The 25115-nt window shown below is 33.2% G+C and overlaps 1 protein-coding gene across 4 annotated transcripts; it reads right to left on the bottom strand.

Annotated features, from left to right (window-relative positions):
- Window positions 1-383: 383 nt before the first annotated feature.
- LOC130623430 (uncharacterized) lies at window positions 384-25115 on the bottom strand. Of its 4 annotated transcripts, XM_057438917.1 has the most exons (5): window positions 24927-25115; window positions 24547-24601; window positions 22553-22591; window positions 5973-6036; window positions 384-2357 (listed from the first exon to the last, which is right to left on the bottom strand). In XM_057438917.1, the coding sequence occupies exons 4-5, from the start codon at window positions 6025-6027 to the stop codon at window positions 433-435; spliced, it is 1980 nt and encodes a 659-aa protein (XP_057294900.1). In that variant the 5' UTR covers window positions 6028-6036; window positions 22553-22591; window positions 24547-24601; window positions 24927-25115; the 3' UTR covers window positions 384-432. The 4 variants fall into 4 exon arrangements, with proteins under 4 accessions (XP_057294900.1, XP_057294899.1, XP_057294902.1 ...); XM_057438916.1 differs by lacking the exon at window positions 24547-24601; XM_057438919.1 differs by lacking the exons at window positions 22553-22591; window positions 24547-24601; window positions 24927-25115 and adding an exon at window positions 14487-14510.

The raw sequence follows: 25115 nt of genomic DNA, 5'->3' as shown, positions 1-25115 counted from the left end.
CCACATTTTTGACCGCAGAGCAAGAAACAAGATTAGAAACACTTTCGCGGGCTAAACCTTTCGCAAGAAAAAACTTACGCTAGGTAGAAATTTTTGCGGAATTTTCGAGTTTTTGCCTAAATTAAATCTCGAACTTTACAAGATTATCAATTCGCGATAAAAAATGTATAGGACTTAATAATTAATATCAACTTTTAAGGTTAACTTTTCACGATCATCGATTCAGCAAATTTATATTCGCAAAATCTTTTAATATAAGGCTTATTTGCAAAAGTTTTTGTACTTAAAGTATGTTTTCCATTAAAACTTTTCCATTTTGAGAGATAAGTTGCTTAAAAATTTATATACGGGTTCACCCTTCGCGGTCAACGAAAAATTCAGAGTTATTTTTCTTTTATGTTTTCTAAATAAATAAGTTATCTAATATATATATTAAACACGAGACTCCGGTGAGATCGCTTCTTCTTCCGTCAATGGCTGATTGCCGTTGACGCTTGTTATTTCCGTATCTAAACTTAAAGTATCAATGTCCGAAGTATCGATAGCCATATTTGGCGTATCGTTGTCTATATTTGGTAATTGATTGTCCGTGTTGGGAATGTTTGACAATGACTTGGAAAATGTTTCAACGTTTATTTGCGACGAAAAAAACAACGAATCGTTTAAAAATTTCTTAGGCGATTGTTCACTCTGGATTGTTTGTTTCACACCTGGGTGAAACTTGTCAAATCCATCAAGAATGCTACTATCAGTGCTCCTGTCACTGCTTGTATCACTGAGTGCGTTGTCATTGTTTATGTTCTCCCTGGATACGTTTATATCATCTCCAATGGAGTGTTGGCAGTTCTTCGCAGTTTCTTTAATTACGTAGTACGCATGCAAATCTGATGTTTCTTTATCGTACGTCGAGACGTAGGTGGCTTGGTTATGCTTATATTTTTGCCGTCTGTGACAAAACATACCGCATATGACGAAAAACACGACGACGGCGATTAATACAAATGTTAACGAAACTATCATCATAATCTCAACTGTCGTCGCCTTCGTTGTCATTGTTGCTGTAGCCGTGACGTTGTCGTACGATATGTTCTGTTTTAAATTGTACGCAGTGGTTGCTACAGTCGTTTTCGTATTATCGATCAACCTGGTGCGTTCACTAGTTTTGCTTTGTGAGGTAGTATCTGGTGCATGTACACATATGGCTTTTTTAATTCGGCCATTGTCAAGCAAATATTGAACCATGTCTTCCTTGCTTTTCTTCGTATACGCAGACAGCATCTGCACGATCAAACATTGCTGCGGTCGAGACAGACTTTCAAAATATGGTGTGATATATTCGGGAAAAATAGATTGTGGTATTAGATTGCGTCTGACTGCATCCTTTCCTTGTTTTTGAAAAAAAGGTACAAAACGAACGTGTGCGTTTAAATACTTTTTTAATTTCTTTTTTCCATAAAGATATAAAGCTGACAGTACAGTGTTAGCATTTCGTGGACCAGAATTTGGTAGTAGTAAGTATACATTGGTATAGAAGATATACTTGGTGCGGAGAATTTTTGTATTCGTTACAACGGCATGAAATATTGAATCAACCCGCGTAGTCCAATATGGATCAATATCAGTTTTAATGCCATGTTCTTTCGTGTAGTATTCCATAACGCGCTTTAAAATACGTAGTATTCTTCGCTCTATCACTTTGGGTTGGGTTTGGTTTGTTTTTCGGACTATGAATTTGACCGTGTCGGTGTATGCGTTTTGCTCTCGTATTAACTTGCTGCACTGTCGGGCGATCGGAATTATATCATGCTGACGAGCTAGCTTATCTTCAGTTTTCTTCACTAAATTTCCGACTTTTCTTTGAGTCTCTCCTCTTGGGAATTCACTCATATCTTTCATTAAAAGCCTATTCAAAATTTGAGATGTACTTCTGTATTTTCCATTCGCATGTTCTTGTCGACTCTGCCTCGCTTTTTCAACTTGTTTTAACGTAGTCATTGTTAGTATGTTGCACTGAAACGGCAACGGTAAAGTATTGTATAATCGAGTAAATAAAAACACAAGGTCCTTTTCTCTTAAAGATTTTTCTTCTCTTGCGTTCTTTTTGTACTTCAGCTTCACATCTCTGCACGCTTTTTCCTTCGAGTTGTTAAATGGAAACTTTTGAAAGAAAGATACAAAGCTGATATTCCGTTCCTCTAAAAAGTGGTCCAATAACTTGCAGAACGATTTTTGTGGTAGAAAATTCGTTACAACTTTTAATGATGCTAGAAACTGCGCCTCCAACTCCCGTCTATGTGTTGGGTTTCGCCTGCTGCGTTCTTTTTCAATAATAGCTTTGTTTGCTGTTGCCATGGAAACTGAAAAAAAAAGTTTTTTACAGCTTAAATTGGGGAAAAATACAGAGCATAAATTATAAGAATCATAATATATACCTTTATTCCTATTACCTTCCAATTACAGGTAATGACAACTAGATTCGAAACTTAATGGTTAAAAATATTTTTACATGACTACATCATTATCAACTTGTTTTTTTTTTCGTAGAAAATAAGCTTTAAAAATAGAAGTGTGCTCTGTGCCTTATTTAGTAACGTGTATTAAGAACTTTAGAATATCAATAGCCCTTAAAGGAAGAAATTTCGGCAAAATTGGTAAGCGGTTGGAACAATTTAGGGTGAAATGTTTAGCACTGTTTTGCATCACTAAAGAAGAAAACGTACTATGGTATTTTTTGAGTCGTGTACAGTGTGTGGTTCTCAGAGTATTTTGAATGTCATCGACACGCTGATAAAACCGTAAACAGAGCGAATGTTTGCTTAATGTGTAATCTTTTGAAGTTTCTGATTTTATTTTTAGTCTGTTTCAGCTTAACATTGTGGTTAGAAATTTCAGACCGTTATGTCAATAAAATTTAGAATTGACAATTGCACGAAAAGAATGTCTTTGGTAGGAAGAAATAAATGCTGTTTTTTGTTGTGATTAAAGAAATTGACATGGGAAATTCAATCGAAAATTAACGTGAATTAAATTCTGTCCTGTTACTCTTTCTAGAATCAAATTTTAAAATGCTTTGTCACTCTCAGACTAAGGCTTGGGAACACGAGCAATTCTTTTGAGACGCATACAATGCAATCTATTGCGATCAAAAAAGCCAAAAAATACACGAAATTAAGTCCCTTTAATAACAGCCGCAGTTGGGAAAAAAAAGATTTTGAATTGAATTTGTAAAGAAAATGCATTAATATGGAAATCTAAAGTTAAAAGATTGTGTGTTAAAAGTAAAGTTTTGTCCAACTATAATTCACATGCTTTTATAAAAACACAGAACTTGTAAAAGTTGCAATACATTTAGCATGTCGTGGTTACACGAGATATATTTTAGGCGCATGCATTAATTTGCTTCGACCTGCAAATTTGTTTACGTTACAGTGCCAGTGCAAGTGTCTTCTTTAAAGAGAATGTAGTGCTTAAGAAAAAATGGTTTAAACCAATTATACTATTGTGAAATATTGAAGTTTATTTTGAGCATGCTGACATCATATTTTTTGTCACTGTATGGCAAAAAGAGAAAACAAAGTACAGTTCAATATTTTTTAAAAAGCATAAAAAGCAAATATTATTTCTTTGAAGGCATTACCAGAGGTGTTAAAATAATAATTTGTTGCCTCCATTTTATTTTATGTTTACAGTTTTAATTCCACACCGGATCTGAGTATAAATACACATTGAAAATTTTTGTTTAACCTGACAAACTTTTCAACAATACCTAAATTCCTGCGCACGAATAACTATTTGTCATACTCCATTTAAGTCCGATTTTTTTGCCAACTTTGTGGCTATTTTTAGATCACTTTACGTAAACGGAAATTTTTTTAGTGACGTTAAATTGAAAAAGATCGTTTTTACAGTTAAATTTGAAGCTTAAGCACCTAACCAAAGGAAGTCATCCCTAACATAGAAATTTTTACCATTTTTGCCTATTTCATGTAACAGTTAATTAAAAAAGAATTATGTTAATGAGAAAACATACCAAAATCTTATTTAACTCCTGTATACAGATTTTAGTTTTCAAAACTATAAACCCTTTGCCAACAAATATGCGTAAATATTTGTTCGCAAAAGACCAGTATAGTGGCGCAGGGTCGGGCGTCATTGCAACGCTTTACTAAGAACTGGTTCATACGATGACATCGAGATGAAAATCCAATGCGCATGATATGTTTTTGTAGGAGAAAAAAACAAAAGCAGAAAGACTTGATGAACGAAAATAGACAAATATTTTCTAAATACAAGATTTTATCTCCTTTCACATTTGTTGCCAATCTTCGTAAACAAAAGACAAAGGGTTATTGTTCTTGTTTTGTATGACTTGACTCATGTCACTAATCTTGTGTCATTCACCCTGCTACTTCAAACGCGTTTCGCCGCGAGTTGTTATAGCCACCTGTGTAAGCCCCTCCCATCGTCCAGTTACCACATGTGGATAACCCACGTTATCTTACCATTTAATAGCTAATCAGATGTAAGTTAATCATTAAAATTTATTTTCGAAGACTGGGGAAGAATGTCAACAATATATAATGATATGACAATTTACTTTTATGCTAACTATGAAATATTCATACAATTATACACGAAATGTTTTTACTGGTTTTTGTACAAGATGACAGCGCCAATCTGAAATTACATCACCAAGCCGTGCGTGACCAACGTTATAGCCAGAAGAGGAAATTAAAGATACTTAAATCCCTGTGGGAACCTGCTTCCTGCTAAACCTGATCCTCAACAAGCATTAATTTCATGCTGTGACGTTCTCATGGCGACAATGAAGTAAATTTTAGTTTTCACAAACTAATTATATCGCATTTATCTCATCACCAGCGCAACTTCGTTTTGTGCAACGTTAAACCGGATCTGGTTCTCTTTGTGTGGTAATCAGCTACCGGTACTAAAAACACGCTGCAAACGCTCTTAAAATCTTAAATGATGAATGAGTAAACGCAGGATAATTATTTTGTGTGCATTTTTTATACTAATTTTCCCGACAAGTTCGTTTGTTGGCCTGTTAAATTTCTCATTTTTAGTTATTGGAAACTAATAAATTTTATTAGTTTAAAATATTTGTTCGTTTGAGTAGTAACTCATTCTATCAAGTTTAAGCATTTGTAATTCATATATTGTTTTAAGATGCGATTTCTGAATAAGGAGGCTAACGAATCAAATCAGTTGTTTTTTTAATTCCGTGTTTTGCTTTCTGACCATCAGCTCTTCATTTCCATAAGTGACATCATCTAGCAACCGCATGAATTTTTTTTTTTTTTGGTTAAGCATCAAGTGGTTTAGATGATTTTATATTTAGAAAACTTTCGCAATGGTTTGAATTACAGCCTTAATAATTGCCTTTCTCTTTGCTTTTCAAATGATTTTTTTCCTTTTAAAATATCAACTGGATATTTACATGCTAACTTCGTTATTAAGATGTTTACGTAGAGATTTTTCTCTCACCTCGATTGGTGTTGTTTTTCTTAATTCGTTCACAGGACAAGTCAATTGAATTTTTCTTTTGCGTCACGCAAGCACTGTCATTCGCAACAAATGTGTGGATTGCATAACCCTCATGTAACCCGACACTAGCCTTTGCTGTCAGATTTGGAACATGGACTTTCTTCTTAATAATTTTGTTCTCTTTTTATTTCCTGATTGCGGAACAATTAGAAAATGTTATGAAAAAATTTAGCCAGAAGCCAGCAATGTTTAACTGCTTTTATTTCGATAAGGGTTTGGTATAGAAAATTTCGCGAACGTGTAATTTTAAATTTGATTTAAAATTGAAGTTACATATGTTATCAAATATCGGAATATTATCTAAAAAATCGCTGGAAATGTGTAAAAAACAAGGTTTTAAAAAAGGACAAACTTTATAAAAACAAAAAAAGACAAACAATGAATAAAAAAAGAAATTAAGAACTCACCGAGAATGAAAAATAGAAACAAAAGATGGCTTCGCGTCGAAGGAATTTTCACCATGGTAAATTCCTAAACAGTAAACACAAGTTATTTTTTACTGGTAACCTTAATTGACCGCTAACCATTCCACAAAAAAATATATAATAGTTAATTTGTTTTTAAACAAAGATTCTGCACTGTTATATATATAAAGATAATATTGATAAAAAGATATGGAGAATAAACAATAAAAACAACAGAGACAAAGAACGAAATTATTTTTCAAGAAATTCCTTTGCGAATAAATAAACTGCTAAAAGTGACATTACTAATATAGACATCAATCTTGAAAGTAAACAAACTTTTAAATACAAAACAATAAAATAAATTTTTGAAAATTCATGTACTTATTTGTAAACAAAAACTTGAGTTAGATCTGAACAACAAGATTTGTAAGAGATATCAATAAAAATATTTCTGAACATTAACTAGCTATATACAACACACTTCCTCATCCAAGCTACACGCAAAAATGACATAAAACTCATCGTTAAATAGTTTAATGGCTCCTTATAACGTGCAGGAATATATCTAGTATAATTTTTCCGCTATATGAGTAAGTTATTGTGTTTGTTTTGGCATGATGTTAATGTTCTTCGATTTGTTTTTATGGAAATTATATGCAGAACAAAGTTTTCGTTAAACAATGTCTTGTGTATTTACAATTGATTTTTTGGCAAACTAATTTAAAAATTTCAAGATCTATCTATATAATTGTAAAAAACAATACCCACGAACTTTTTTTAAAAAAAAGTCGTTAGCGTACATAAAATTACACAGATTTTTCCGAAATTTTTTATAGGAACCTGAAAAAAAAGTTTTCAGTAAATTCATTTCCTAAGAAATCAGGTAAATTGCTACTTTAATTTACTCTATCGAGACAATATACGATTTTCTGCACGGTAAATTATTCGCTAAAAAATATATATATAATTTGTGGAATATTTTCTGGGAAAAGACCGCAAACCTTGTCAATATGTTAGCGTAACATGTTGTGACTATCGCAAATGGCGTAACATGTCTCAACTTGTCTCAAACACAACATAACATGGCGCAACATGTCTCAACATGGCGTAACATAGCTCAACATGGCGTAACATGTGGCACCACGATGCTCAATTCAATATTCTATGGAGGTAAAAGAAGCTCCATGGATATTCGAACTAGTATGTTCGTGAATCGAATGATGTCATTGCATAACGCGATCCATCATGCTAAAGCAAGTAACAAATAAAATCATTTTCCACCACATGCTCTTATGTCATCTGTAAAAACTTAAAGAAGAAAGAGGAAAATTTTCTCGTTTCAAAACCACCTTTTTCTTACAAGTTCTTTTTTTGTATCACTGAAATAATGAAAATAATAAAATCAGGACAGGAACTTCAATCCATCATGAATATATTTTTCCGGTTTCTCAATTTTTAATATCCACTCATTTCCAGGATAAAATAGCTTAGCTAAAACTCTTTGCTTTATAAGAGTAACTCGAAGGAGGTCTTCAAATGCTCAATTTTTTTTTTAAATTTGGAAAAGTTCTTAAATTGTTCTTACTTTCCCTCTATTTTGCTATTTTTGAAGAAGAAATATTTCATTACTTCTGGGTATTGACAAAGCATTCAATCTTCTTTACATGTTCAAAGTTTTAGACCTCTCAGGCCAATGTAAGTCTTTTTTATAAACAGCGTAAAATAGCAGCTAAAAGAAACAAACAAACAAACAAACAAACATACACACGAACAAGTTAACAAAAATTACTAGTCGAGCAAAAATCAGAAAAGAAACAAATACATAGTTAAACAAACGAACAAACAACTCCACAAAAAATAACACATGCGTGCAAATTTTAGATCCAAATCGAAGCAACTAAACACAATTCGAAATTACATTTCACTTGATTCGAAAACAAGACATTCGAATCAACGAATTTTGGAGTTCTCTTGCCTAAGCAAAGCTGATTTACTTTTAAACCTGCTTAATTTCTGGGGTTTTTTTGCTTGTTTTTTTTGAAATTCCCACTTTTTTCTACTGTGGTAGGAACGATAAGGCTGTGCTCGACGAAAGAGTAGTAATTGATCAAATTACAGAACCCCTCCCCTAGTCAGCACAAAGACGTTTATAAAGAGGTCTTTGTGTGACTGGGCTGGTACATTTGTAATTCCCATCAGTTATTCATTTTTTCTATTTTTTTGACTGGAAATTCGAAAAAATCCACGTCATCACCCACGAAGCTTAGAAGATCAGAACAAAGAGTATGTTGACGTCAGCAATGATGATAAGCACGGCTTAAGACTCCAATCCAACCTAAGACTTAGTCTTCTTTAAACATGGGCAAGTAAAATCTGATAATAAAATAGCTTAAATAACAACTTATGGGGAGGGAATTCGCAAACTTGCGATATGTTCTAGCATGAATTGTGGTAGGAATAGTTATAAAATTTTAAAAAAAAGACAATCAACTTTTTCCTTCCTTAGGAACAGCTCTTACCTGGAGATTTATAAGAGACAATAACCTTGTTTCGCTAAAATTATCGTTTATTAAAAATATGACGTCATCATTAATTTTTTGATGTCAAAACATTTTGGTTAGTTAAAGCTACTGTGTCAAGTTTCATTATCACAACTTTTTATCCCCTTAATTTTACAGGATCAAGGGTTAATAAATTAGAAGTTTGATAATGTAGGCATCTGGTACATGGAAAATCGCTTCACCCTAAACTTTAGAAATTCTTTTAGCTTTCTTTGTGGTAAAGTTATATCTGTCCGGAAACACGTTCATTTGTTTACAATATTATAAGCATGTTATCACACCGTCAAAATAATGAAGTGGGAAATAAAATTGTTAAGTGAATTAAAACTAACGTTTGCATCGCAATTAAATGTTGCTATTTGTCAAAAAGATAAGGTCATTTTCTTAATTAGAAAATCTCTGTAAAATTAAAAGAAAAACGTTCTGGTGAAGTTAATGGTTATAGCAAAAAGAGCATGGCATTGTTGCAGTGAATGACAAAAACTCATCCATCTTTTGATCCGCCTTGTTATTTTAGTGTTGCGTTTACAATATGTCTGTAGTACACCAATAAAGAAACCTAAAACATTTGTGTGATACCTTTATAACTGCGAGCATTACTGGTTGGTGATTTACAAAAAACTGATCTTTTAGGCTTTTCTAAAAATGTTATCTGTTGTAATATCCTTTTTATTTTAAAATAAATACATATAAAAACGAACCATCATATCACAATACGTCATCATACATGCTTCTTCGAAGACGAATGTGAAACAATATAAACAGACAAACAAGGTAAAAATGCGGTACTTGGATAAAAATGTAAAAAATGGTTATTAATATGTGTTAATATTATAAAACAACAAAAACAAAGAAATTATCGTGAGATCAACATAAAGGAGTACCATTAGTCAACAGTTACATCAATACTTCTAAAAGAATGGACTTACTGTAGCATATGGTTCTTGTTCGGTTTTGTTATATTTTCCGCTACCTATTTACAGTTCTGACGACCTCCTTAGTGTTGTATATGTTTTTATTTGTGTGTATACGTCGAAAGAGTCGAAGGTTTAAACCAATTCTAGTTTCCATAGCAACAAAATAACTTCTATTTAATAATGGCACCTTAATTAAAAACATTTACTTTCTTGTGTTTTGAGTTATTGCGTTTTATTGTTATCATATTTTTATTTCTTCTTATCATTGTGATTGGCAAATTTCCGTATGACTTATTAGAACACAATGAGTCCATTAACCTCACAGAGAATCTCACATCATCATTTGCCTTCCTTATTGACTTAATATGGTCTTTCCCTTAGCTGACTCACAAAAACAACTGATGAGAAAAACACTGAAACATTAAGCCGAAATGGCAAGAGGTAAATAGCACTATAGTTTAACTTTTGTACACGATGGGTGGCTTGCGCAAAAGGTTATGTCAAGGCATTAACCCGTTTGAAGATTGATGATCCTTTTGTAGCCAAAATAACTGACAACTTTTATAAATATAAGCCAATATAAATTCGTGTGTTAAACTTTGATTGAGTAGCTCTGATTGAGTAGCTAATTTGTTACGAAGAAAAGTAATTTGTTGACAAGTTGCAAGATTAAATCTTTTTTTTTTAAGCGCATGAGTTTACTAGAGTCGTGAGGTGTGGTTGATGGAGTGAGGGAGTTTATATGCAAAAATTAAAAAATAATACAAAAATTAGACCAGAGACTGAAATATTTCAAAAATTTATTAATTTTCAGGTTGAAATTATGCCATAGTGTATTCTTATACATGTGTATGAAGTAAATTGAAAACTTGTTACAAGATCTGGAATTCAATTCAATTGCCAATGTCAAACCAGCCTGTGGATGTTAACTCTTAATTGTTGAGTAAATCCCAGTCTATTGTTCTTGCAAAGCATATCCTAGTAGAAAAAACAAGCTTTTCAGTCAGAAAAAAAGCTGATTAATAGTACCACAATGCAGTTTTTAAAATATTAAACTTATTGAGATGATTCAGTGACTTATTTTCGTTTTAGTGAAAACATCACGTGGGTGTTGACACAGAAAAAGGTTTTTAATTGAATTTGTTAAAACAAATCTAACTTTCATTACTTGTGGCTTTAGTGCCTTAAGTCGATAATTGACTAAAGAATAATACCCAGTCTCTTTTTAAAACTAAATTGACAAAAAGAGAGAACATTCATCTTCGAATTGATAAAGCAGAGACTATTTCATAATAAGAGACGTAAACATCCCTATAACTTGTCTATTTATTTTAAAAACATTCTGGTATTACGAAGTATTTCACATTCCAGTACCATTTGATATTTCAGATTTAAATGACGTTTCATAGTGATAATAAAGATTAAATGTTAAAGATCGTAAATAATATAAATTGATTGTGTTTAATTAAAAAAGTTATCGATATAAATCATTTTTCTCTTGTGATGTGCCGATGTGGATGGAGTTAGTGCAAGAAAAGTAATTTGATAAAACGAGTTTGCAATAGATGACGAATTAAGTACATATATTGATTGTTCGGACATTTGATCCAAAGCTTCTGTTTTTTCACTCTATGCAAACAAAACTGTTAAGCTAACCTCAAATCAGTATGCGTAAGAAATTTCCAACCTTTATTTTCTTTGACGTACCGTAACTTTTGTAAATTACTTATTTGTTTGCTTTTTAGCTTATTACGGAAAGCGAGTTTATATTAAAATGTAAAGCTGAACTGTAAAGTGTGCAGAATCGTAATTAAATGACGGGTGAATTTTGTATTATTTGAACCTCATTTTAGGAACGCAGGACATTTGTTATAAAAAATAAAATTTTTTACCGTAGCAGTTATACCCTCAACCTATCACTTCCTTACGACGAAGTACGTTAGGAAAAGAAAAAATAGAGGTGATCAGGAGATATTCTATAACTAAAAACTTTAAAATTTTATTTGCAAAAAGAGACACATACTACGGTAATATTTTATATATCGGATTTTAAATCACACAGTTTAAAAAAGTCTGCAGAGTTAGTTAGTTTAGAGCTGCATGGGTAGAAACCTTACTTTATTCCGATACTCTTCATGCTGAGATAAAGCAAAACCTATTTATAATTAATGACGTTGTTCATCACCACGATGTAATAAACACATTAAATTTTAACGACTTGTCGAACCCCCTGTATTGTGGTTTCGGTGGTGTAAAACGGTCATTTCTCCTGCTTTCAGATTTTATCATCACTTTCAGCTGCCTTACGTCGATGAGCGGAAAAGCAATAAAAACATTTGGATTCAAATACCCTCCTTTTTGATGGCTATGACGTTCCTTGTGATAAAATAAGGAAATTTTGCTGCAGATAATTTTATAATGTTCATTTAATATAATTAATTGGCAAGGCCACTATTTCCTAACTGCAGAAATATGTTTGATTAAAAAAATATTTGTTACATTTTGCATCCGAATGAACAAACCGGCGTTATTTAACTACCGTCCGGTGAAATTATAAACTTGCTTTCACTCAAGTTACGTAAGTTATCTTGGAAATTCTTGCCAAGAGCACCTGCAGGATATCGTTTTAGGAACCCATGAGTTTCTGATGGAGGTTGGTATTACGAATGAAAGGTATTACAACACAGATTAAGTTAATTCAAAAATATTTAATCCGGTTTTCCGGACAGGATTTCTTTCCATGTAAACTAAGTGTGTAGCTGTTCTTCTGTTATTAAACGTCAACTCGTTTTTACTGCGTGATTTCAACTGTGGCTGGTTCGCATCTAGCCTATAAGATGCGAACCAGCCACAGTTGGTTGATAGTCAGTTGATAAGTAATATCGTATATAGGTATATTGGTAAAAAGAAAAGTTGGAAAAAAAGGCAGTCGCTTTTGCCAGGTAATTTCAAAATCGAAAATGATCACAAAAAGTTGAATTTGCAATCCCTTTTTTTTGATTAGAACTTTAACAAGAGGACAATGCAAACTACTTATATCAGTCAACTTTAATTTCAATGATTATTTATACTTCTTTATTTTATTTGAACGTTTTCTCCGCTTTAGTGATTAACTTTTTCTTTGTTATTTTTTTCTCGACTCTCTTGTTTTTTTTTCTGCTACTTGTTCACGTAACACTTTATTTAGAAAATTTATTACCGTTGTTTTTTTATCGATACTAATTGAAAAATGGGCAAAAATGGCTAAAAAATCCCGGCAAAAAATGGTGATCGGCAAAAAATAAAATCGACAAAAAATGTTAGGTCGGCAAAAAGTGACTTAGAAAAAAGTGTCCCATTTTGCCGACTTTTTTTAGCGATGAAATGATAATGAAACCACTTAGCAAAACAAAGTAAACATTATTGGCTTTCGTAAATATTCTTGGCGCTTGCTCCATGCCACTTCAACTCTCACGTCAACAGAGTGATTATAATGAATTCCCAGAATATCAAAACTTCCGTGAGGAGAAGTTTTTTAGTCGCTTATTTTATTTGTTTAATTGAACAAAACAAAAAAGTTGCTTCGAGTAGGAAAGTTTAAATTCAAACATGCGAGGATAAGCTTTTCAAAAAATTTCATCTTCTTTTTATTAAATTTTCACTTATTTTACTGCTAAGGAAATAAACTTATCGGTTTTTTATCGCTATAACTATAGAACTCGTTCTTGTAATAAATTTTGTCTCCCGCTAATTTTCCAATAACTGTTAGTACAATTCATAAAGAATGTGGAAACCCTGTGTGTACCATGAGCAAAAAATCAGTATAAAAAGGTAGAATAATCAATTTTTGGGTCAAACCTTACATTTGACAAGTTTTTTGCTGCAAAGTGAAAAGCAGCATTCAAAAGCATTTAAAATTTGATGTTCATATTTCGATGTGACGTGGAATATATTTCAGACTAGCGATAAAGATTATAGCGACAGACTGTTCCTTAGTTCTATTGCTATCTTAAAAAGCGTAAAGCTTATTTCTATCTGGTTGATCTTAAAAACTGAGGATATTTGAGAAGCTATTCAAAGAGAGTTTCTCCGAGAAGAAAATTAAGTTGCAACACGGATTAATAGAATGTTCAGTGATGTAATATGTTAAAATACTTTAATACCGCAACGAGGGCTTAAGATCTGAAGGTCTCAAAAGTAGAGCTTGGGGATATTCCACCCAAGATAAAAAAAACAAGTTGAGGAAACTGAAATAGACGTTGGTGAATTTAATGAAATTCTTATCAAAGCAATTGTATAGAACATAGTCATCAATGTATCATTTTTTTTCGTGTCGTCATTTCATGTGGGTTTTATGACGCAAGAATAAATGTAAACATAGCGTGACTAATCAGCTCAATGTAATTCTATTTTAAACCTAAACATCTTAAACTCTTGAGATTCTTGTAGGCATATTTTACATGCTTGAAGTTTGCAGCTTACAAATACACATATCTTATCTCAAATCTCATTTAAAGTTTTGATAAGTTGTACAAGTGAAAGAAAAACATGTTCGCTTTTCTTTTATTGTTACGTTAGAGTTAAAAGAGTGTAGCATTTTTAAGATGCCAAAGGTAATTAAAGTTTTATCGTGTTAAAAATACTGACTATGGCCCTGTAACCTCCGTCTGTGGGAGAAGTAGAGTAGCTACATAGTCACTGTTATCAATGGAAAACATCAGAACAATGAAAGTAGATGAGTGTCATCCATTCGTAGCTTTAAAAAACCCAGTAGGAATCCTATACGTCTGAACTCTTCAGAGTTTTCAGAGTTTCTTCGAATTATACAGAAAACTTTAAGCTACAAATGCACTTAAGCTTATTGGATTATTTTTTACTTCATTCTCACCTTGTATTTTTCAACCAGGAAAAGAATACCCCTAACCACTTGTTCGTGATTTCTTACATGAAGGTAGCTGAATATGTCTGCTAAGAGAAGATATCTACCGACAGGTAAAGAAATCACAGATAAACAAGTGAAAAGTAAACAGAAAACTAACAACAAAAGTTGAACTTACAACAGTTTATAGGTAACTGATTTGCTTTTGTTTAAGATTTTGTAGCTACTTCTTGACAGTTAGAATCATTAAACATGTTTACTAATTAGCATCCTGTATGGCTAATATATACTAGGTAATACGAGGGTGGTTTCCATATGTGATAACAAAAGCATGACAACAGAAACAGTGGTTTCCACATGACATAGCCGCAAGCGTGGCAACGGTTAATTTTGTTTACCGCGAAAGCATGATAGTTTCTTTTTTTTTTTGCGAATGTGTTTTTTTGGTGGGCGTACTTCATCGTAGATGATAATTAGGGTTATTTCCTGAAGTAACAACGCGAATTAGGTAACTGTGGTGAAGTTAAAAGCGTCGTGATAAACAAGCTCATGTGACAATACAACACGCGCTCTTTCTTCCCGCCAGTACAAAGAAATGGAAATATTTGTTTTTGCTATTTCAAAATTAGTTGTTGACAAAAATGTAACCCAATTCGGTCTAGAGTCTCAGGAATTTTTTAACATTTCGAACCACCTCCCTCCTGATGATTTGTTTATCCAATGCATCAAATTTGGTACTCTTCATAGAAGGAACAAAATGGCAGCAATAAATTTTTGCTGATGTTATCACTTTTCCTGTGACGTCATCGGAAGCTTGAAGTATGTCCAAAAGTACTATTGTCGGCTTACAATCAATTTACTTTAGAACAAATTTTCCTTTTCAGTCGAAAAATCATTAGGAAATCAGAATTTTCTCAAATTGTCAGGCGTAATCTTAAAAAATCGTTAATGGATGAAGTTATCGTGTAAATTTCAGGTTCCTGACACATTCCTAGCAAAAGTTTTATTTTAACAATTATAAGAGTTTCATAGAAATTAATGGGTATTTTTGAGTATAAGCCAAAATCTACGATATGGCATTTAAAATTTTAGCGGCTCGGCGTATGATGAAAACTCAGTATTATAGCTATTCAACAGCAAAAAAAGAATTTGAATCGGGTTAACTAGAAAGGGTAGCGAAAAATCTCTTCTTAGACTTTAAACAGGATTTTCATTTTATAGTATTTCGTCAAAATGGTATTTAAAAAATAAGTTGGTAAGCTAGATTTGAACTTCTACCACGACCTACTACTTCTAATACTATTTAAAAGCTTAAAAAGTTAACCCCATAACCTCCTTCATTCCATGCCATGACCTCCCTAATTATCGGTCAAATTCTACGCTACCTTAATTTACTGCTTAGTTTTTTTTGTGAATCAAAGTTCCCAGTCATCGAGTTTTGAGCTTACAAAAAGTGATACACTTCTTTCGAGATACGCACGGAAAGTTGAATAACTTCACCTAGCACGATGTGAAACCCCATTTAAGAGTAAGATATCATTTCTTCACTCTCACTATAAAGAGAAGCCAACATTTATTTCCTTCATAATCTTTCTTGGTTTACGCAGGCACATTACAACCCCAGCGTGCAAAAAACACATACAGTAATAATCACTTAGTTAATTATCAACATAAAAATGGTAGCATGAGGACCTTAACTGTTTTTAAGAGACATCGAGCGCAACAAATAATGTCTTGTTTAATTATTCCACGACAACATAGTTGTTTACCGTTTAAAAGATACCAATTAATATACTTTTAAAAAATTTTTGACTTTCTCAAAACCTAGCATGGAAACTGTTGATCAAGATAGAACGCAACCTCATTTTTTGCTTCCTTTAATTACCGCTCCGTTACAAATGTAAAAACAGCGAAAAGAGTCCTAGGCGAGAGGTTGTATATACCCAGCCCACTCACAACGAGGCGATTGGTAATTGAATATAAATAAGCAAATGATGTTATAAACCGCAATTCTTTTTTTGGATAATGAGTTTGGTAATCTGAAAAAATAACAATTTACTTAAAACGGTGATTTGGCAATTCCTTGTCTAATCACATTCTAATTCACACTTTGCAAATAAACATACTAGAAGGCGTTCCAGAAATTTCTAGATCATCCCTAGATTTAAGTTGGACAAATCTGTTTTTTTCATTGTAGCCTAGTCACAATAAAAAACCACTCCAAGGCGAATCACTCTACTTTCGCAAACAGAAACTTTAGCGATATTCTACGAAAGTATTGAATGTCAAAAGTTTATGACTTTCAAAAAAAAAATTTTTTCTTTAATTTACGAGAACTAATGTTAAAAGTTTCAACCTTGCTACTGTGAGACAAAAAAATAATTTGTTAAAATCATCCCTGGATTTAAGTTAGACAAAGCTCTTTAAAAACCTCTCCAAGGGGAATTACTCTACTTTCGCGAACAGAAACTTTAGCGATATTTATGTCGCGATATTCTACGAAAGTATCAATTTGCGAAAGTTTGACTTTTAAAAAAAAATTTTTCTTTAATTCACGAAATGTTCTTAAAAAAAGTTTTAACCAAGTATTGTTTATTTTAGGTTTATATTTATTCTGCGATTTAAGGTTAACTTTAGACGAATCCCAAAAGTAAATGCTTGCGATAGTTTCTATACTTACAGTGCTCGCACAGTGGATATGTAGCTTAGACTAACTGTAAACTAATTACCAGTCTATAATTATATTAAAAAAACTCTTACAGTATATTCGCATGGGACACTAGACTGGTAAAAATCAGTCCCGTTTAGCGTATGTCTCAATTAACCGAATCTTCTTATAGAAATTTACCAGCGAGATGAAAAAAGTTTTTAGATAATTAAAAAAAAACTCGTGACTTATTAGATTAGTAATAACAAAGATCAGAGATTTTCGACAACTTTTTTAATCGCATTTTTATTGAAACTAAATGAGCAAAAATATAAGAATTTAAACATTTTTGTCTCCTATCTCAGAAGTCACTGCAATATAGTCCTATTTAATCAAATTTTCTCAGGTTCAATTTAGTAAAAACGTTCAAGAGTCTGGTTCTAAATAGCAAAGTTCCCATTCACAAGGGTCTTACTTAACGCGGGTATGGCATAATATACTCAAACAATGATGTCCCCTGATCTTCTCTGATTTAAATTAAAAAGTTACATCGGGGTATAAAACTTTTAATAATAATCCTAAAACAACAAAAATATTTATCGAAATCGGATCAAGTTATATAACTCAGCAGGAATTATTAACTTTACATTATTTTATGCTTACATAATTTTACCAAAACAATGGACATCGCCCTAGGTGAAGATTAATTCACTTGGTTGACTTTTATGTGAAACTTACAATAGTTTCTCATGTCATTTATACATTTTCTCATCATAATTTTAATTAATAACTCTTTATATTTGTATTGACAGCATCACTAAATGTGATTTCAACTGCAATGTTATAGGAGAAAGCAGCCTATACTACGAAGACTTCTCAGGAACAGATAAAATTACCATCAAACTCTCATAAAAACTCCTAGACACTATAACGGCCACCTAGCGGACGTCTGTTAAAGGTCCCAATTTTCATTATTCCTGGGCCTAACACCGCCATAATGGACAGGACTAACATAAACAAGTCTTGTAAAAAAATATTTACATTTTAAAATCTTTTTGTAAAATTTTTGCAAAAGTTTGTGTTGTAAAAAATATAGCATGTTTAGAAAAATATTCTCTTAAAAGCAGCCTCTTGACGCACTCACTCCTGGGCAGGTTACATGAGCCCATTGTCTATCTGAGCTGAATTTCAATAATTTTTCGAGCGTTTCGATATATTTCGCTCACCAATGTAAAGACAAGAGAAGGAGAATGAATTAGCATTGCTAAAAAGACACGAATAGAGTGTAATGAATTCACTTTGTTTATTTTAAAAGAAATATAGGATAAGAAAAGATAGGAAAAGAAGTAAAGAAGAGAAAGAGCACTGGAGAAAGAAATGGCCTATCATACGTTTACCCCTGCTTGACTTTTCTTCTCCCGCACCCCTGTATAAACTTTACCACAGTCATTTTACGTGAAAATATCCTAATGCCATCTTAACCCCATAGAAGAGCTGGCGTTCGTGTTACAAATGTTACAGAATTGTTAATCCTTCTTGATCAGACATGCTAAGTCACAATCGAGTATTAGTAGGGATGTATTAACAACAGTTAGTGAAAATTATAACTTTTCTTTTTATTATTTTTATTTTTTATTTTTTAATAGATTTAAAAGATTTTTTAATAGAGTACCTAATGGGTGTTTGCTGACGAGGTAATTGGGGAACCGAGTAAGGGGTGTTTGAAGAAGGTTTGTATAAATCTGTTGCTTGGAGCCAGCTGAATCACAACTATTGGATGTATGTTAGCTAGGTTAATTCAAAATCAAACAAAAATATTATAATTATTACAGTTGAAATGCATCATCATTAGCCTACGTGCACTTTAAACATCCTGTACGTATTAATCGTTCCAAAAAGGAAAGCCACTATAAATTAGTCCCTTGACATTGACAACAACCGAACCGGCATTAAGAATTGACACCGTGTTTAATTATAATTAGATTAAGGTTAATCAAGCAATTAGTAAATACGTTACCATATAATTAGGGCTGACCGCTAACGAGGTCGTTCCAGATGATACAAGCAATAAACTAATAGAGATATTGACAAATCTCATGTCAGAATATGAATGGAAGGAAAGATTCGATTAGTCTAATTTCTTGCGGTCGAACACAAACATAGTGTAATTAACTCGAAAGGATTTAACGACTTTCTTCGTATTTGATGACGTCATACTTCACGTGAGCTTATCTCCTGTTTTGTCCGTATCGTCAACTGAGCTTAATGAGAATCTCCAACGCTATTTTTACGGTTGTCAACGTAGTGGTTGTTTGTTCTGGCAACTGAATCTTTCGATCGGAAGGTTTTTGGTTTATTTGAAACACGAAAGAAAGAGATGGGAGAGCTCTTGTATTAATAAGGTGCTCTGATCAGTTTTGAATGGTATTTTTGAAGAATGGTATTTTTTGTCAACCGTAGAATCCACGAAATACTGATAACATACCGCTAGCACATAAGAGGCGTTCATCACATACTTTATAGATTAATACAATTGATAGATTAATACAAGATCTTTCCTGAATTTCTTAATTAACTCAATTAAAAGGGTCGATACAAAAAGCATAGAATAGAACCATTATAAAATTTTGGATGATGTCATAATTATTTAATTTATGAAATTCGACAAAGGTGTATAAAATTTAAAAAAACGAACTGGTAGTAAGTCCGTGAAAAAATCCATTGAAATTCGCCTGTTGTCACATGTGTTATTTGTAGCTCAAAGATTTCGTGCGTGATTAGCCTGTCCCGCTTTTTTTCGACACATAGAATGCGGCTATTATTAAGGTCTACAAAATAACCCTTGGTGGCTACGTTTGCTTTTGGGTTCACTAAAAATGTGTAAACTGAAAGTAGGTATGCGAAGAAATGGACAGTTACGATAAAGTATTATTTTTCGAGGTACATCTACGAGCGCTCTGTGCAACCTTGTTCCCACTCCTCATTTCGTCCTAACCACAGTATCAGTATAAAACGAAACACTGAGAAAGATTTTGACCTGCGTAACGTATCTGTCAAGGTATAGTAAATATTGGTTTGAGAACAACCAAATACTTTTCTTTTTTTTCCAAATAAGAGCAGGGTTCAAAATGGTAGTCGATTTCCTACTAAAGTTAAGGAGGCAGAAAGTAGCGGTAATCGGAGTATGTACCACGGGTGATAAACTGAGGACTGGAATGCAATAGGTTAAATCGTGGATTTAACCACGCGCCAAGACTAGTTATTGAATATTAATCTCTATAATGATAACCCCAAGTAGCGAGACACATTTGCTGTATAGAAAGGCCGGCCGAGGATTTCCACGGGTTAATGACTAGAGCTTTTTCTGTCTGTCCGTCGGCAAAAAAAAAAATTGTGCTACGGAAACAGGAAATGCGATGCGAAAAAATGCGCTATATAAAGGAAGGGCGAAGCCGTAGATTTATCCATAGGCCAAGAAGTGGTATTGTATTAATGCGTGCATTTTTTTGAAAAGGGCTGCCACTTGACTATTTTTTGCTGAAAGTGCGATGCCCGAATTATATACCCCGAGGAAAAATATCTTGCGCGGAATTTTTAGGACGGCAAACCTCTTGTGTTCTTAGCAGGCTAACGTTTCGTCCAAACCCTAAAGCTGATCGCCTCTATAACTACAGATCATTAAACATAATTATTATCATTTAAAAAAAGTTTAAATATGGTTCTGAAGAAGTAAACAAGTTCGAAGATAAAGTAAAACTTGTTTGTAAAAAAATGCAGCAAGCAGTTTTTGTGTTGTCTTTAGTAAGAGCGTGATGTAAGTGGTGCCTAGATTAGTTTGACTCTCACAGAAATGTAAAAAAATAAAAAAGTAAATAAAGGGATAATGGCGGCATTAAGACTTAACGTTTTGTTCCTATTAAGTTCGTTAGTAATTCCTAGACTAAAATATGAGGTGTTTATTAACTGGTTAGTTATCTGTTACTCACCGCTGAAGCCTATGAGAACGAAATGCTGCAGACTGTGTTGTGAATGTTTCGAATGATTCTCTAAATTATCAGAACTTATGACCCTGCCATTGTGTTAATAGTGCTCAGGCCGTAGTTTGAGACGAATCTTGCATTACGATCGTGCAAACAGTGCTTGAAAATACTTGCAAATATTTTAATGATGCTAAAATTCTTCCTGGCGTTGTAAAGTCCTGACGCTTGTCTTACCGATTTCGATATCTTAGGAACAAATTGAAAGATATGTCAGTTTAAAAGTTGATTATGTCAGAATAAAAATGCTGTTCCGCTCAGCCTGCTGAACTGCATCAAACTTTTCACCAGAGGATAAAGGGTTCATTTGTGAGGGTTCATTTGTGAGATACTTCAAAAAACGAAGCTCCAGAGAGATTATTTACAAAATGACGTCAGCTATTATTCTAAGATTTTACACCCCCGTTACCTCTCTGCCAACCTGCGCCAACGTTGCTTCCTCCCCTCCGTCTGAGTTAACGTAATCTTTTGGAAAGAGATTTTTTCATAAGAAACTTTTACTTAATTAGAAAAATCAAGGGTTTGAAAAAATGCAGGTTGACGTCAAAAGTAGTGTCAACCCACCCCGTCCCCCTCGTCTGTCCACTTTAGCATACCCTCTCCCCCTTCCGCTCCCCCTTCCCTTTCCGTCCCTCTCAACCTCTGATGATTAAAGTCATTTGTGAAAAAAACAATCATTAAAAATTATTTCTGTTAATGCTTTCTTAGGAGTATATTGTTTTTTTGATCAGGTTTGCTTCCTATCGACAAAGTAATTTACGTTACTATCTAAGGATGTGGATTAAACATTCGCAAAATTTGTTTTATAACTTCCTCGCGGAAGGGAAGTCTGCCACAGTACCCTGTTGTTTGAAGCAACGGTTTCTTGCGGTTATCGTGGCTGAGAAAGCGATCAAAATATTATTTCAGTAATTTTAAAGGCACTTTTTCATCATCAAACAGTTAAATTGACGTTGGTTGTAAAAAATAAGAGAAAAATTGAATTCAAATTGCAATCGTTTATAAGTTTTGAAAACCTACGCACAAAAATACCGCAATCACGATAAGAAAAAAGAAAAGAGAAAAAAAACGAGGTGTATACCGCAAAAGCTAGTGTTACTAATATCTTGTTGCAACGCCCCTCCCCCCTCCCTCGCTTATAATTTTCCTTTCAAAAATTTAATTCTGAAAATGTTGTGAACAACACTTGTACTGTCAATTCATTTTTGTCCGCTTCCTCACGTCATTTCCTGTATCCTCGTTTTCGTTTATTTTTTGTTTGTTCTACATTCATTTAGCTTTGAGCATTCATTAATTCGACATGCAAGTAATCAAACAAGCCTCATAACCTAATTTCAATTATTCAAATACTGTGTTACAGTTACTTTTTGCAGGTATATACTGTCTAATTTATTATTAGCATGTTAAAAGAACTTATTCACGTCACAGGGTAGTGCCATAAACTGAGATTGTACCTTAGTTACTCAGCTTGACTTAAAGAACAAAATATCCAGCAGAGTGTATAATTCCAGATCATAAAACATTTGGCAGGATAAATTAAACTAGAATTATATTACTCACCCACAAATTTCTGGAGTCAGGCTAAACGTTCACTATCACCTAAATCAGAAAAGCATAAACTAAAATTTAATCTTACATTGCAGAAGTAAAAAATTTAGAAGTGTTTTATAGACATTAATTTTTGGGTGAACACATTCTAGATGGGTAGTTCACTTACAGAAAACTCTTGAAAGACTTAAAAAATGTGAAGTGAAGTCCCTGGTTGTCCAAACGACTATGAAAAGAGTTGTTGATGTTGAGAAAAGTAAAATGCGGTAAATTAAAAACGAAGGCACAGTGGAAAAAAGCATGTTGAACATCATCGCAAAGAGGGGGATTTCATTAAACAGTAAACAGTACTGATAGAGGTGTCTTTAAATCACAAAAATAAGTTGTCAAATTTACTAGATCGTGATTTGTTGATACAAAATATGATCACAACATACAAAGCTTTCTTCGTGGCAGAACGAGTTTTTTTATACCTGATAAATTGTGTACAACCTACGTAGTGAAATGTCAAAATGTCAAAAATCCATAAAACTGGTATTTTTAGAAAAGCGACGTTAATGAAAGCAAATAAGCCTTCTGAATATATCTGTTAGTTATTATCTATAATTAATGGCAAAGAGCCTAATATTTCAAGTTTAACATTCATTTGACTAAATACAAAGCGCTATGTTGTTGACTCGCTTTTGTGCAGTAAGTAATTTTCTGTATGTTTTACATATCTGTGTAATTTTTAAATTCGCCCTTTCTGACAAGGACTCTTCACAACTCAAAAAAATTATGTAAACATTTTAATTATTATTTCTTGTTTCATTACATGCATCCGATGTCTCTTTGGATTGGAGTCTACAGCTAGCACGTTCACTATTTCATTTTGTCACATGTCGACGTACCTGTTTCCTTGACAACGATCAATTGTCATGGAGACAACGTTTATGCACAAAAGACGTATGGACGTGTTCACACGTGAATAAATGGTACTCAAGAGCGATCTTAGTACCGGATGGGGTACCCCTCCACGCAAACCCAAGTATACTAAGTGTGTGAGTAACAGTGATTCTGTTACGATAGAAAAAGAAAAACGACTCCCACAACCTCTCCCAGTGCTCTTTTTGTACTTTCTGAATGTTGTGGAGGCGAAGAGGACAACAGCCCTCGGAAGGAGGTTGATTGGGCTGACTTTTACACTAATTTTCATTCTCACATTCTTTATTCTTTGTCACCGAATGTGTTGACAGCTTGCTACACTTACGAAAAGGTACTACCTTGTCCTGGGAACGAGGTTGAAAAAGATGCTATTTTCATTTTTTTTGTCTCTCCCGCTAAATGACAGATTAAAAAAGCAAACATAAATCATTTTTTCCACGATGAAGTCATTGAATATTTATGGAAGACGAAATTCTTCGTCGAACACTTTTTTTGACACTTTGTTACAAATCGTCACTTTTCTCGGGCGAAAACGTTTTATAACCATGAGCCCTGTTTTTTGCGCCTGGTCTTTAGTGTTGTTTCTGAAATGTTCACAGACAGACACACCCTGACAAGACGTTTAGAAAAAACAAAAGAAGAATAAATCCAGGTGCAAAAAAAGGCTTATACGATCAACCTCGTTCTCAGGCCTTGTTAACTTATTTTTTGTAGTTCGCAACCATAAAAGGTTCTAGCTCTGAATGTAAAAAGGACTAAGACGCACTGGGGACAAGGTTGTTTTTATCGTAATATTCGCAGCTATCTCAAAAATAGAGTGATAAAATTTAATATTGGTAGGAGCATAAAAAAAACGTAAACATGAAAACATCTTTCCTATTGCCTGCTTCTCATTCTTTCTAACTACCATTCGGTTACTTTACTACCAGAGACAAGTATAGCATTGTGATAATATATTTGTCTGTCACACCAGCCGGTATACAGTTAGGTGGCTCCACTAAAACGCTAACTTAAAGACAAATAAATTCTGCAAACTCACTATTCAACATCACAGCGCTTTTTGACGCAAATAATGCACATACCTCTCAACGCTATGCACAAACCAAGACAACTAACGCAGACGCTTGCTGTGAAGAGCTATAACTCAAACACACAAAAATATATCAGACATATTTTATCTGTCTAGCCTTGTGTGTCTTTCACCGCAGTCTTAAATGTTTTTCGGACAATAACGGAATTTGCTTCTAATCCAATCAAGAGGGGTTTCTGTTTGTGAACAATGTTTGAATGGGAGGCTTAGTAAAACAATTGCGTTGGAGGGGCATCTGTTTCGAGGTTGTAAACAAACAAATATAAATTAGTAAAAAGTATAGACAAAAAGAAAATAAATACAAAAAGAAAATATAAATCTGGAAAAAAAGTAAACATCGACTAATTGTTAAATTAGATATATTTTTTTTACCTTGTTTTTGCGACTTCTATAATTGCTACTAAGTTCGTCTTTAGGCATTGGAATTCGTTTTTCTTTTCCCGAATTTATAAATCTCTTTTAGATCTTTTCACTATTTAACCATTTACCTACAGCACAACATTCTTCATCTGGGCTATACTTCCAATACGATCTCTTGTTCCATTTTTTGTTTGTAGAATT

This window comes from Hydractinia symbiolongicarpus, chromosome 13, assembly GCF_029227915.1.
Source record: "Hydractinia symbiolongicarpus strain clone_291-10 chromosome 13, HSymV2.1, whole genome shotgun sequence".
Taxonomy (NCBI): domain Eukaryota; kingdom Metazoa; phylum Cnidaria; class Hydrozoa; order Anthoathecata; family Hydractiniidae; genus Hydractinia; species Hydractinia symbiolongicarpus.
The sequence above is the reverse complement of the archived record's forward strand: the minus strand, read 5'-3'. Positions and strand labels throughout refer to the sequence as shown.